General features: G+C 44.4%; 2 protein-coding genes across 2 annotated transcripts; both read right to left on the minus strand.

The window, feature by feature from the left end:
* Positions 1–1590: 1590 nt before the first annotated feature.
* tmem200b (transmembrane protein 200B) lies at positions 1591–6714 on the minus strand. The gene is given in 3 exon segments (XM_048229785.1): positions 1591–2432; positions 2479–3640; positions 6418–6714. Coding segments are annotated over 2 exon segments (1347 nt in total). The 5' UTR covers positions 3608–3640; positions 6418–6714; the 3' UTR covers positions 1591–2214.
* Positions 6715–7416: 702 nt separating this feature from the next.
* Positions 7417–15307, minus strand: srsf4 (serine and arginine rich splicing factor 4). Its single transcript, XM_048230018.1, has 6 exons — positions 15083–15307; positions 13855–14048; positions 11867–11976; positions 10212–10429; positions 9841–9918; positions 7417–8512 (listed from the first exon to the last, which is right to left on the minus strand). Exons 1-6 carry the CDS (start codon positions 15187–15189, stop codon positions 7906–7908), a joined length of 1314 nt encoding a protein of 437 aa, XP_048085975.1. The 5' UTR covers positions 15190–15307; the 3' UTR covers positions 7417–7905.
* Positions 15308–15905: the final 598 nt, after the last annotated feature.

Here is a 15905-nt window from a genome sequence, read left to right on the forward strand (position 1 = left end):
TGAAGTTCTCCAGTAAAAAAAAGGGAAATTGTAGCCTAATATGAAAGGGACAGTTCCCAAACAACATGGTCAATATCACTGCCTAACAATCGTTCTGAAAAGTTGCCCTGTGTATAATTAATTGCCTTAGGGGACAAACTCTCAGACTGAAAGACCTGCAACGCTTTCCTTCCCAAAGGAACCACCGGCAAGACCTGGACATCACGAGATTTGAAATCGAACACATGAACAGAGATTTTGCACAGCAAAATTCCACATCCGATTGAAACCGTAAACTCAAAAATACATCCCTGGTGACATTGCAAAATGTCCCCCACGCTGACGATCAAGATGGATTGCCCCCATTTACCTCCAGTAGGAACAGCACAGTAAACAGGCAGGTGATCCCAAGTGCCTGGTGTGATGAAGGGGCGATAACACACACAAATGGCGTTCTCACAGAGGAAGAATGAAACGGCACACAAGGAGATTTGGGTTTTGTACACTGTTGTATTCTTTGCTTCGCCTCTTTATTTGTGACACAGGCATAGGGGAGGAAATTGCACTCCGTGAAGGTAAAGGGCTTTGAGTAAAGTCACTGATTTGATTGTTCTTCTGACTGCAGATATTGCTTAGCATACATTTAGAAACACAGATCACATGGCGTACAGGACAGGCATCACAAACCAAATAGAGAAAGAGGCCAAGAGAGGGAAGGAGGGAGGGAGAGAGACAGAGGTAGGAAAGAGAGAACAAGAATCAGACAGAGAGAAGCCAGAAAGAGAGAAAAGAGAGACAGACAAAGGAGAGAGCGAGAGAGAGAGAGAAGGGAGAGAGAACAAGAAACAGGCAGAGGCAGAGAGAGGACTGATAGATGGAAAAGAGAGATGAGAGAGATGGGGAGACAGAGAGACAAAGGAGAGAGAGAAGCCAGAGGGAAGAGAAGAAAGAGACAGAACAGGGAACCGATGGAGAGAGGAGAGAGATGGAAAAGAATGATGGACAAGACAAACCTGTGGAGAGAGAGAGGGGGGGGTAAAGAGAAAAAAGATGAAGAGAGCAAGAGATAGAGGGGAGAGATAGAGACTGTCTTGTTTTGTAAACACTGTGTGCGGACGGAGCCATCTTTCCACATTAGACACCAGAACGATGTGTGGCTCGGCCCTGGAAATGTCCTAACCACGTCCCTGCGTCACTACATGCATTAACACTGATGACTGCCATTATCAAAACCAACACAAACTGTTCGACAGCATCCCCTCCATCAACACAGCAGACACACACACACACACACACACACACACACACACACACACTAGAGATTCTCTGCACAATACAGTGAGACAAACCAGGGGCAGAGAGAAGGAACGGAAGAGACTCTCCACCCCACCATGATCAAGACGGGGATATTTTTAAACGCATATATTCCACTAGTAGGAAACACAGTGGGAATAGTAATCAGCTTTGTGTATTTAGTGTTAATATCGAGCTCTGCATAATCTTCTGATGTGTTTTGCTTTAATTATCCAGACGGTTCTCCTCTTATGAACTTTGTGTTATCAAAAACAGAAAAATAATGAAATAATAATTAAAAAAAAATCTATCAGCACCTTTGGGCTTACTTGGGTTTATTGTTTGTGTCGATTGCACAGTCACAAGTCGTCTAATCGTTAATCCATTCACCATGTGCTATCCTGCAACATGCGTGTATGTCATGCGCATATGCCGACCGAGAACTCAGTAACACTTTGGCAACAATCGCCGCCGTCACCGACTCTTGTCCACCCCCGCACGGCAGCGACCAAAGACATCAGCTCTGTTGTACACAAATGGGCAAATCGCTCCACTCATCTTCCACATCTTGGGCTCTGCATTCCCTCAGATTAATCCAACCAAGCCACCAGCCCAGAGCCCTGTTTACATATCCGTGCCACTGAAAATCGCAGCCCTGCCTTTTGGAAAATGTTAGAAGCCTTTGGAATGGTCTTTCCACGGAACCGTGCACCCCATAATAATAACTAAGTCCACGATGACGGCGTGATTCATTTGAGGGGATGAGAGCAAGTCCTTTTTAAGCCATTCTTTTGTTTTGGAAGACGACAACAGAGCTCTCTACTCAAAAAGCTGCTACCCATATCCAGTGCTTCCATGGGAAAACGACATATCCTTCACGCTGCACTGCCCATCCAAACCTGGCGGCCCCAAGAGAGGTAATTCGCGGCCGGGCAGTTAAGCTCACTGGAAGGGTCCCGAGCCGAAGCTCTTGTCCCACTGGGAGCACTGAAGTTCCAGCTGGTCGAGTAGCTTGTCCACAGAGTCCTCCTTGTTCTCCAGCTTCAGGTAGCGGCGGGCAGCGCCAAGGTCCAGTCGGGGCCAGCTGCGGTGCCGCTGCTCCTCGATCGAGGCGAGCTCCAAGGCCTCGTCTTCTGTCCCTGGCGTCATGTTCACACGCACTCCTGGTGCCCGCTTCCCTCGACACGCCTCTGCCGCAGCCGCCGCCATCGCCGTCAGCTGCTGTCGGGCAGTGGCGCCCATCCCAGACGGGTGACCTCGTGGGCGCTGGCCCCGCGGGGTTAGTCCTGTAGCTCAGGCTCTGTGAGCGTCTGGGGGGCACAGACGCAGCGGTCACCTCGCAGTCCTCCCCCCCAAGCGTGGACATGGACGAGGCCGTCAGGCAGTTGCTAAGCTTGTGAGGCGGCGTGTCCACGCGGTGATGCTGGAATTCCCCCGACGAAGCCCGGCACAGGCGAGTGTCCGCATATGAGTCCGCACGGGCCTCGTCCCCGTCCGCCTGGCTGGAGTTGCAGGAGTTGGAGGAGAGCGTGGGGATGGATGGGGTGGAGGCGGACTCCTGGTGGTGCAACACCTCCGTCTTCAGCGTGGATCTTTGCCGCTTGGCGGTGCTCTCCGACGGCCGCCGGTGATGGTGTTGAGGGTCGTTGGCGTTGCCGTTAAAGGAGTCCCCGTCGCCCTCCATGGCAGTCTTAACGTGCAAAAGGGGCTCGGAGCTGGTGAGCTCCTGCAGGCAGAGGATGTTGAGGTGGGCGGCGGGCAGGCTGCTGACCCACTGGTAGTGGCGCGCGGTCAGCGAGCTGACGGCCAGCTCGGCGAGGTCGGCTGAGGGCACGGCGGCCGACACAGAGCAGATGACGCTGCGCATCTGCGCCAGCAGCATCTGCGTCTCGCGGTCGCGGTTCTCGTACAGCACGGTGTTGGCACAGATCAGGATGAACAGCCCCACGCCCATGATGACGGGGCCCAGGAGCTTCATGCGCTCGCTGTGGAGCCCCGCCAGCCCACAGCAGACCCTTCGCTAGCTCCCCCCCCCAGCCGGTCGGGCGACCGGTGAGCGCCTCCGCAGGCCCCTGAGCGGTAAAGCGTCCGTAGGGCCGAGTACCGCCACGGCCAGCTGTTCCACCACCACCACCACCACGCCCAGGACCAGGAAGGCGCCCGGCAGGGACTTGATGCGCAGCTTGCCCCGGATCACACCTTCCTTCTTCTTCCGCTGAAATGAGGCGAAGCGAGGCAGGCGCGGGCGCCGGGCTGGGCGGCTTGGCTTCGTCATGTTCGCCGCTGCCGGTGTTGTCGCCGTCGGTGTCGTCGACGTCGGTGTCTGGGTCTTCATGGCACGGGGTTGTGGTCAGACCCGAGCACGATGCTGCAGGAAGACGAAGAGACGGATCAAAGGACTCTTCTTGACTTAACTTTTAAGGCACAGCCCTTGATTTTTCTAAAAGGCTGTTGATATTTGATAACCACCAATTAAATTAGATTTTAAATTAGATTAGATTGAAAGGACAGCAAGAGGAACGTGCAGAGAATTTCAGTGAATTCAACGAAAAGGGTAATAGATTTCTATCTATCTTTAGGGACTGCACCTTTCAGAACCCCTTATCCTCTAAAAAACAAAACAATTATCCAGAAACTTTGTTTGGAATATAAACAGCACTCAAAACAGCCTAGCCTTTGTAGAAATACCTTCAGATGGAGTTTATTTAATCAAAGCATAGATGCTAATGGTCCCTTGCGGTTATTTTTGGACCGGGCCAAAGCGTTCTCAGACTGCTTGTCATAATAGCTTCTATTAATACTCAATAAAATCGCATCTGTCTCTTCATAGATCATTTCACAAATCATCCCCCGCTTCAACTCTGCAACTGCCTCATAGCTGTCATGTTAACGGCGGACTCTGACGTTTGAGGGGAGGATGAGACAAACCCTAGGACACGCTTACTCACAGCAAAGGCAGCTGCCTGCGGAGCAACCCTGTGGCAGTAAACAGTCAAGGCGATTCAAGAGGAGACGTGGGAAAAACAGGCTATAAACTCTTCAATTAATGTTGTGAAAACATTTGTGCAAACACTTCTTTTCAAAAATGCAGCCCTGCTTAGGAGAGAACACATCAAAGAACACAAACAACCTGTAAAGAGCTCTTTCCCCCACCACCCCCTGCCCCTCACACTCCTTCACCAGCTATTAGCTGTTCTCGGTTCTTTTTCACTGACTCAGACTAGAGCCCGGGGACTTTGATTGTAGCCAAGAGACAAACAGCGAGACAAACATCACCGCTGGGCCTTGGACTTAGGAGATCTTGGCACGAGACAGGGAGCTCCATCTCTTTCACAATTTGGTAAATATTCATAGACATGTGGAAGAACGCCAGTTTCTCCAGCTTGAGCTAATTTAAGCAATTCCGATTCTGATGGTCTATTCCCAGTCAGATGCTCTTGGTCGGTTTGCCACAACAGAACTGTGAACATTCCACAGAACCTCAAACATTCCAACTGCTACTCTTAACAAGTATATGTTATGTGTCATTGCCAGCTCATTAAGAATTAAATGCAATTTCAAAGGACTAGTCCTGTCCAGCAGATTTCTCAAATAAATATATGAAGCCTTCATTAAACTTATGCATAAATGTACACTACAAAATAATGTAGCCTACGGGAATGATGGAGTTTTGCTTCTTGTGGGTAAAAAAGCAGCACAAGAATAAGACAGATGCATTTTGTGTTTTGGGAAATAGACAACAAGCATGATGACTACGAATCCCACTTGTGGAGAACTGACTGTCAGCTGGTCTGGGACAAAGTTAAACACTTAACACTTAGGATGGGTTCCTTACAAACTGTCAAAATGCAGTAGACTTGTTTCGTTACATTATGAAGGAGGAACGTAAACACAGTTTAGTCATACACAGACTATTTCTAGGCTAATTTTGACACATGCCTATTCCTCACTTCTGGCTTGTTACATGTTTATCCTCTTAAAGGCAATGTATAAATAGAAGGATGAGGTGAAAACAAACCAATAGGAAACAGGAACTCTGGATTTTACATAGTGCATATATGTATGTACATATTTGTTCCTCTAAAAAGGATATTGAGGGTTGTTTTCCAGATCCAATTAAAATGGGTCCTTTACATTTACATGCTTCAAACAATACGATCAATTCTTAAGGAAAGAGATAGGCTAAAACACAAATGGAAGGCCTATGTGTTTCAAGCAACAATCTATAAACTGCAAACAGCCATCCCCATACTAATTTTACATAGGTACTGTATATACATTCCATTCTGCTCACGTGACTAGCTTTTTTGTTGTTTTGTTTACTGTTATAAGTTATTTTTCAGAGGAAATCGTGCAAACAGTACATTTGGAGCTGCCCGTGTAAAGCTTGGCGTCGCATGGTATATTCCCTCCGAGTTCTGGCGAGCTCGACAAAGCCAGAAAACGGTGCACGATAACCACCGCATTCCCGCGTCTCACCCGGTATGTCATCACTGATAACCAGATAGGCTTAGATATCTAATAATCTTCACTTGTCTGTGCTGGATGGCTCCAATAACATACCTGCATTTACGCATGTCAAATAACGCATCCTTCCTGAATAATCCAAAAATGAATCCTAACCTGTTAACATGTGTTGATTAACGGAATATTCGAGCTAAAACACTAGTGTATTTCTAGCTAACTGAGATGCAACCACAATTGTTGCTTTTTGCAAAGAAAGATACGAGAGATTTCCTCAGTTATTTCCTAGGTAAACTTGACATTATTTAATATATTAGCCTATCAGTCTCGCCCACACCATTGATGAATTATTGTTGTGAATATTATTTGCCTAACAAATAGGCTACGTTGACCATTATTGCGGTCAAAGTCATTTTGCTTTCGGTCTATTCTGTATCAAAGCCTGTAATAATTAGACTTAGCCATAAACTTATAGTTTGAACATTTAATCAAATTAACGTCCTTGTGATTATCACCTTTCAAACCAACACAGGTCATTCGTCAGTGTCAAGGATGGTAATGATTTTGCCAAGTTTTCACCCTTCTGTCGGTCCTTCAAAGGCAACTATGTAGTATTCCTCATCAACAGTCTGTTTTCAATGACATTAAATGATACCTCAATCAGTGTTTAAAGTTACTTGCCTTCGTAACGGTGCTGGGTTTTGCTCCGGTCTTCATGGTCTCCGCGCGCTGGTAATGAGGACCTCTCCTCTAATGAGACCGCGCATGATATCCGCTCTTACGGCCGTGTTGGCAGTTGGACCTCTAGTTTGGCAGTGTATCCAAAACGGAGTTTGAACCATAATTCAGAAACCACTAGCATGCTTCAATCCCTTATTGATCTAAAGTAAATGTCAGCATTCATTAATGGTGTTTAAGACAAAGCCTCTCGTACTTGAAAAAATTGACATCGATGCATTGTCGGGAGTCACAGGACTTCACTAGATACGCTCCCGCCCAACCTAATGTAGCGAGCTAGGACCTCCTCTCCCTACCATGTAATAAAAGAATGCTAGCGCCTCCCTCATTTATAACATTAATTTCCATTAATTCCGCAAACGATGGAAATTTAATTTTACCGTGGTTGCTTTTTAGGGTAGGCTACGCAACTTACTTGCTTCTAGCGCCGGCTAAATGCGCGAAGCCTGGAATACATAGCCTATATTTGAACAATCATCTTTGAGTTATTCAAATAATTAACTAAGGGAGAAAGATAAATAACTCAGTCATTCTCGAGAAATTGAGAATTCAAATCAAGCCATATCGCCCATCAATTGGAAGTATTTTAAAATCCTCAATGACACTTTGAAGGTGAAATTTCTAAAAACATATTGACACGTCTCTCAAATGGCTCCTTCACCCATATTCAAGACAATATTTAAAATGGTTAAACTCACCCTGGGCCAACCTATAGTTATATAATGAAACTGTTGAGGTTTATGAAAACTCCGTGTCAACCTAACTTTACTAAAGCATCCCTCAACATCGGAGCCTCCCTACCTGTTTGATGGCATCATTCTGACCTGTATATTATGAATTTAGCGACGCCTTGTGGCCTATGTTCTTCACTACGCGTGTCAAACTTTCAGTTACAAAGTACCAATGAATCTTTATAAAAAAATAAAAAAAATAAACACAATGTTTCAAACACATCAGGCATTTTTTAATAATTGTCTTAAAGTAATTGGTAAAAGATTTTTATTCCGCCGAGGCAGAATGTAACATAATAAAACACCACTCCCAAATAAGATCCTTAACACTGTATGCGTCAAATACGCAGCACAGAGATTAAGACTCCAAGACGACCATTGCTGGGCATGTCCCCTTTTTAAAAAAAAAAAATCCCTGCCATATCATACCAAATTGACTTATTGAATATTTTACAAACACTTTGATTGAGAGACAATACTACTGGGGAGAAGACATCTTTTTAATGATACAAAAAGGGGAAATAAAACTTGGGTGAGGCATGTACTGTTACTGAGTGTGTGCGCGTGCGTGTCAGTGTGTGTGTTGACACAGGCAGTGCCCGAGCCCATCTTCCTACGACTATTTACCAAAAAATAAAAATAAAAAGTAAAAGGGGTCTGGATCAAGGGTAAAGGGTCACAAAGGGGTCGGAGGTCAGGTTCAGGATTGGGATCGTGATCGGGACCTTGAGCGGGAACGGGATTTTGAGCGGGACTCGGAGCGAGATCTGGCCTTTGCCGGGGAGGGAGACGGGGATTTGGACTTGGACTTCGCCCGAGCGTTGGCGGCCAGCGGCGAGCGGGAGTGCGATCTGGAGCGAGATCGGGAGCGAGAGCGTGACCTTGAGCGAGAGCCTCTCGCCGCCGCCGCCCCCGCCGCCGGTCTTGCCTCTTCATCGTCGCTCTTGGGCGCGTCGCGGCCCTTCGAGTCGGATTTCCTGGAGCGCTCTTTGTCGGCGGATCGGGATCGTGACCGAGAGGCGGAGCGCTGTCTGGAGCGGGAGCGGGAACGCGAGCGGGAGTGCGAGCGGGACCGGGACTTGTCCTTGCGGCCCTTCTTGCCCTCCTTCCTGCCGTGCTTGCTCTTGGGGCTGCGGCTACGGCTACCTCGGCTGCCCCGGCTTCTGCTCCGCCGGCTCTTGCTGCGGCTGCGCGCCTCGTCCCGGCCTCCACCCTTGTGGGCGCCATTGCTACGCTCCTCTTCCTCGTGACGGCCCTTGGCCTTGCCCTTCTTGCTGACCGAGCGACTGCGGGAGCGAGAGGCTTGTCTAGTGGAGGAGAAAAAGAAAGAGCCATGACATAAAACTGGCTGTAGATAATTCATAAGGGAATGGCTGCATTACACTCTGTGCTTTCTACACAGACACTAATCTTCTGTTACGCAAAAATAGGAAGCTATAAAAGGTTCTCTTGTTGTTAATCAGCTCATTATTGGTACACCTGCCAGGGGTCTTCACGCTGCATATTTAGTCTAATTTATTTTGGAAATTTTCTTAAATACATTAATTTTCTGATTGCCATTAAAATTAACCAAATGAAACAGTTTTATCTTACAGGCCTGTTCAGGCCGATACAGTAACAAGCCTGCAATCAATACATATCTGAAGGAGTACTCCTAAATGTACAATGCATTTCTCAAGGACTAGGATTTAGCTCCGACTCAGGACGCCTTACTCTTTTCAGAACCTAGATTTCCATAACAAAGTTAGTGTGAAATCTGCTTGTGAGTGCCATGGAGTTAGGTTCAAGTTTCAACAGATTCATTAGCCTAAAAATGTTGCCAATCAAGACCATTATGAATAAACTTCAATCAATGTGATGCATGGATATAAAGAGCATCTTAAGGGTGAAGGGGAGATCTCCTGTAGCAGATGTTTTGAGATTTAGTCAACCATTCCCAATACATTTAGCTCAATTCTGTACAATGCAGTGGGCTACTGTTAGATTTAGTCACCACTGGCCAACATATTTAGCCCAATTGTGCACACTGCGGACCGGTGTGGCGAGCTCCAGTTGGTCTTGTTAATAAGTATGCCGTCAGTGTTGTCAGTGGAGACGGGTTGATTGGCATGCTGGGCATGAGCAGTGGGACACAGGCTGCAGGAGGGGAGGCTAATCACTCAGACAGGCTGGGCAGCACGTGGCCGTGGTCCTGCATGAAGATCAACGGCTGGTCTGGAGGGACAGGCGGCAGCCAGCCAACCGACCAGACCAGTCCAGCCAGTCTGTGTTTTTGAGTTCTTGTTTTTTGGATGCCTCTATGAATTTACATATTCAGTCATTCTTTCAATCTAGTGCATTTGCAGCGTCTGCTACCCAGAGAGCTGTAGTATTAATACTTAATATGGATTAATACCCAAGATTTTGTTTTGCATGATAAGATTATGTTAACGCAATAACCATTTTATTTGGGGGCTACACTCTAGCTCTCCAACTCTACACACCATATGCATCACCACCTGGATAGACTGGATGAAGTCAGATTTCATGAAGCAATGATGTGACATCATATTATGATATCATATTTATGAACACATTAGTAATTAAAGAAACACCAAAAAGAGACCCTCTTGCACGTTGATCAGAAAGTGCTTACCGGGAGCGGGAACGACTGCGGCTGCTACTGTCACTGTGGCTACGGCTCTTCCGTGACCTCCTGCTTCTGGAGCGAGACCTACACACACACACACACACACACAACAGGTAAATTAAAGCCTTTGTCTCAAACATTTCCCCATGCCCTAAAACCTGTCTGCAACAGTTCTCTGTAGATAAGGACGTTAATGTTTGTATTCAGTAAAAAAAAAAAAAAAAAATAAAAAAAGATCCCTGCAACTTAAACAACAGGAAGAAGAAATCAAGTTCAACTGATCCTTAAAAAGAGACAATATGCCTTCCTGTCACAGGACACAAACTGTCAAACATTTTGGGAAAAACACAAATAAACACACACACGCCCATCCTCACCTGGAGCGGCTCTGGCTGCGGGAGTAGGAGCGGCGACTGCGGCGAGCCCCAGGCCTGTCCTCGATGAGTCGGATCTTGCGGCCGTTCACCATGGTGCCGTCCAGCTTCTCTAGAGCCCGCTTCATGTCGGCGTACAGACGGAACTCGATCACTCCCTCGTTCCGTCGGCCGCGGTTCGTGTCGGCATATGTCACCTCACCTGCCTGCCGCATGTAATCCTGCACCGAGCGACACACATGGGTAAGTGACTGCACTCAGAAACTCAAGAGTTTTAAAGATACAGTACTACACCAAAAACACAGGTGTTTAAAGCCATGAAGTCCTGTAGTGTGTAGCGCATATAAGAATTAGAACAGTTCTTGTATAGCTACTGTGTAATCCTGCACTGTTAATCCACAAGAGTGTCATGTGGGAGGAAAACAGTTTCTTCCCCCACAGGACCACTGGAGATAACAAGCATAAAGCACTCTGGCATGTGTTACATAGATCTTTGAATTGTTTGTGTAGTTTGCCATACATGTTTTGAGAGCAGAGTGAAACCAGCTTTCAACAAACCAGCAAAGTTATCTGACCAGTATGTCAAGGGTATTTCATATAGGGTGTGTTCGAAACGGGAGACAGCTGCCTACTGCCCCCCCTACATAGAGAGCCGTCTCACTAGACATGACTTCGGATTAAATGCATCTTTTAAAAATGAGCGTAGCACTCTAGAATCTTTGGTTAACACTACGGTATGACGTTAGCAAAGGCCTGACGTTAAACTAAATTAGCTTACGTAAGCTAGCAGTCTAACGGTATAAACCAAACGCTTAGTTTATTTCTAATCTCTAATCTACAACAAACATAGAGAGCCGCCTCACTAGACAGATATATCAGACCAGACGCTTTGGTTAATGGTTTATTTCTAATCTGTAATCTACAAATCTAAGCAAAATAAGGTCACAATCAAAATGACATTTTTAAACAGATTCAGCAGCCATTACCGATGTCATCCGCCATGTTTGTTTACCTTTCACAGACGTTTCAGGCGTTGCATAAGGGGATTATGGGTAGGAGGGAGCATGAAGTGTGCATCGATGCTGCCTTCAAAATGACCGTTATTTGGGAATTCTAAGATATCTTAAAAGGCAGCAGAATTTGTTTTTTGTTTCAGAACGCACTTGCTGCCTTGCTCCCCAGTTAGATATCTTAAAAGGCAGCAACTTTACCCGTTTCGAACACACCCATAGTGTAGTGAATACTGGACCAAATTCTATCAATGTATGTACAAAACCGAATGCCAATAATTTGATTCAAAATACACTTGCCCAGTTCAGCAATATGTGCCAGAGCTTTTAATAGTTTTACTAGGTTAAGCCTAAAATAAAAATGATGTATGGCTTAATAACCTAGTAAAAACTATATTTTATTATAATGGCTTCTTACCACTTGTCCTGTGTCTGTATTCTTGTTCGGATTAGTTATTAATTTGCAATAATTGAATGATAAATTAAAATTTTCAAGCAATTTCAAACTTTGACAGTGTTGTCCATCAATATTACTGTCTGAATACCCAACACAATTACACAAATGAATGATTCATACATCACACTGCAGCATGCTCCCACCCAAACTATCTCCATGTCCCTCCACACACACACACACACACTCCGTACCTTCAGGTCCTGCCAGCTGCAGCGACTGGAGAGGTTCTCTACAATCAGCCGGTAGTCGGTGCGGACCGGAGGTCCATACCGGTCCCTCCCTCCCCTGCCATACCAGTTGCCTTCAAGGTGACAAGGACAACAGGCATTAGGGTTGGAGACCAGCAGATCATATCAAGAGTCACTTGATATGACACACACACACACACACACACACAACACACACACACAAACAAACACAAACACTCCAGACTACACAGAGTCAAATATCTGAAAGGAAAACTGAGAAATCAACAAAGGAAAATGGTTTCTGAAGGATTTCATTCAAAAGGAATTTACAAAATAAAAATAACAAACCTTGAAGCAATTAGGAAGGAGGCAGGTTTTACAATACAAAACAAATATTCATGTTGTTTTAGAAGAAAACTGCACAGTTATCTACTACATTATTTTGCATTTACCATCCTATATGCTCTACTGTAATATGCTGACTCAAAAGAAAATGTCAAAAGGGCAATTACTTCAAGCCACAAACTGCTGACTTAAGTAAATCCAAATACTTAAGTACAGTTCTCTTCTATCAAATCTAATCAAATCTCACTTTATAAATAATAAAAAAAGAAACTAAAAAGAGAAAAAAAAAAAAAAAAAAAGTACCACAAATAAAAATCCAAAACAATACAAATAAATATATATGTACAAATATATATATTTCAGGCACCTAAAAGAGCTCAACCCACATCTGTCTAAACCCATGGCATCCTCACCACCCGGCCTAACGGGGCAAAGCAGTCTTCACAATGGCTCCCATATTTGGTCTGCCCAGGGGCCCACTTTGGTCAAAGAGCCACACTCTTGGAAAGGGGGGACACCATGGCCAGCAATAGGGGGGCTTGCAGTCAGACTCTTTCAATTAAAACATTGAGGTTCTTTGTTAAATTTCTAGCTTTATTATTTGCACAAGTCAGTTTATAATATATATATATAAATATAAATATAGAGAAAGATATCAAATTAAGATATAGATATGTATTGTATAGATAGAAACAAGAAACAAAAATTTAAAAAAGAAGAATGCCTGAATTATGGTTAGATTAAGATATCATATATTTATATAACATAGGCAGAAATTACTGCAACACGTTTGATCATTCAAAATGTTTAAACTGCATTTAAATATGTTTTGCTTTTAATCAACTCCATTCTCCTCATTGTCCCGTGAATTAATTATGAGCCTTGCAAAAGCCTTTTACAACCCTCAATTCACAATGAGGCTTCTCAGTTTGCTATTGGTGACTCCAGTGTGCGTAGTTATCTCTCTCAGGTTACTAGTCTGTGTCTGGTCAACATCTACATTCCAAGTCCAAAGTGAGACCAGCTAGGACATTGTGTACCAATGGCCATGTTCTACAATCAAAAGCAGGAGGAGCAGTTGAGTCTGTGACATATGACCAAGCATCATAAAATTGTACATGTGGCTGAGAAATCTCTGCCTCTCTCCCATATTTTTTACCTTATTCATGGGCTACAAAATGTATGAAACATTCACAGCCCATAGGAATTGAATAATTCTTATATGTGCTTATATAATCTTTCCACTATTGCAGGATAAGAAACTTAAGTCTTGGATATTTTTATGACAAAATAAGAATTTAAGTCCATTGTGAGTCCAACTAGGCTACCACTAATGGTCCACTTTATTTTGGAGGGGGGAAAAAAATCCATCTTCATAGTCAGTTATATGTCTAATCAATGGAGTATGGAGTGGATAGAATGTATTTGCATAATAATCATAGTTACAATTTTAACATATGTAAATTAATCCTACCAGAGTTCTGACTTGCACATTCTGGTCATATCTCTATAGGAGAATTAATCGCACATGTCGCCACCAATGACAAACGAGAGGGCATGCAAGTGCTGATGGAGGATACTAGTACCCAAAAATTAGAGCCCAATTACTAATCCCAAATCTTAAAACGGTCTTGCAGGGCACTTACTTCTCCCAGAGCCGCCACCACCGCCGCCGCCGCCGCCGCCGCCACCACCACCACCACCAGAACCATAACTGCCATCACGACGAGGTCCTTTGGTGTGCTCTACGATAACCCTCTCGCCACAGAGGTCCTTCCCGTTCAGGTCGTACACAGCATCGTCTGCATCTCTCGGGTCATCAAACTCAACAAACCCATACCTTCATAGGTATAAAGAGAAAATCGCTTTAGGGCTGGTGGTTGATCAACATTGTTATGTATGCTTCCAATCATTCTAGAGAACTGTGCAAAGTCAAATGGACAGCGGGGCTATGAGTTTAATGAACAAACTTACATAATGTAACGTTAATCATTTCAGGCTAACTAAGTCATTATAGAAGTTCGTGAGACGTTTCTGGATAGGAACATTTAACTCCAAATACAAAAACAAATCAGTGGTATCGATGACTTTTAAATACTTTAAGTGAAACAGGTGAGTTTGATTCGATAAGTAATTCTACACAGGCTATGATTAGTGTTTGTAGAATGTACTGTGTGCAATTATAGTGTTCTACCCTTTACCAAAAGTCATTTCAATATGTTATTACTGATAGCATAAATGAGGCATTCAATTAAACCATGGATAACTACACTTGCAAGAGCAATGGCGTCGTAACGTTACACGTATGTGATCAGTGGCGCTTTCTGGTGGTTGCAGATGGCAGGCTACCGGCTGCTACATGCTAGACAACTAGCTAGCATGCTAACTACACGCGGCGATCACAAAATCAGCAGACTACAGGCTACATTGCTATGTAGCAGAATTTCGAATAATAGTAATTAACAAATACAGTGCGCAGTTACTTATACACTAAACTTAACTATATCGAACGGGTAGATTCGTGATAAATAGTTACATTTCGATGGCCTAGGTAACGTTAACTAAACCTAGCTAGCACAGCTAAGTGAGTCGTTAGCTAATATTAGCTAGATACAGTCGGTGTTCATTGGTCAGGACAAAGGCCAAGGTGTGTTAAAGTACATTCAATTAACTAAGATGATGCGTTGGAAAGTCTATGTAAGAACAGTTTTACGGTCAAGGGCACATTTACCCCCAATATGTATGATTCGCAATCTCTGTTCTACTCAAATCGTTGGGCCTGTAATCGCCGCCACAATTTATGTTAACGTTAGCTGTTAGCATAAGTACCGTTAACCGATTGTCAGAAAACGCTTCTTCCTTTTGTGAACTTACCCATTTTTCAAATCGACCTCCAGTATTTTTCCATAACCTTTGAAAAACTTCTCCACGTCTTTCTCTCTTGCGCGATAGCTCAGCCTGCCTATGTAGATCCTAGACATTTCCGCGGCTCTGTGTATGCGTTGTGTTTCACTTGTTCAAAACACACTCAAAAATGGTAGATGGGCGGAGCAAGATACTTCATGACGACCGACTTCCTGGAACCAGGATCGCACGCACGAGGAGAGGGGTCACAAATCCCCTTTATGCAAACCAGAGGAGGCGACTGTTCCAATGCCTACCTCAATATTTCATAAAATATATAAAGTATTGTCCCTCTGGGGTAAGGGACATTGATTTTGGGCACGCTGTAGTTCTCAAACCCTTCCGACCAATCGAGAAAAAAATTGGACATTTTTGGACTTTCTATCTCGGAGAAAATCAACTTTATTTTAGGTGTGCAATTTTGGTCCCTGTACCAAAGATTCTAGAGCTCCGCACCGACGCACCGGCGTCACGCAATCCAATTTTCGATATGTAGGCCTAGGCATTGAATTTCAGTGGGCAGTAGATGGCGCGCTTGCACTGTAATAGATCTGAAAAGGCCACCATTCATGTATCTGCATTGTCTGCATAAATTCAAGTTTATTATGACCACCGCATAATTTTGCGTCAACGATTCCCGGGACACTGACCGGGGTGCACGAAACTTGGTGGGCATGTAGCCCCAAAAGAATGACTCGGAACCATTGTTTTTCGCTTTGTTTTTTGTTAAAACAAATAAAAAAAATTGTATGTTAAAAATGAAAACGCAAAAACGAGGCATTGTAATCGCAAG

This window comes from Alosa alosa, chromosome 20 (assembly GCF_017589495.1).
Source record: "Alosa alosa isolate M-15738 ecotype Scorff River chromosome 20, AALO_Geno_1.1, whole genome shotgun sequence".
In the NCBI taxonomy this organism is placed as follows: Eukaryota; Metazoa; Chordata; class Actinopteri; order Clupeiformes; family Clupeidae; genus Alosa; species Alosa alosa.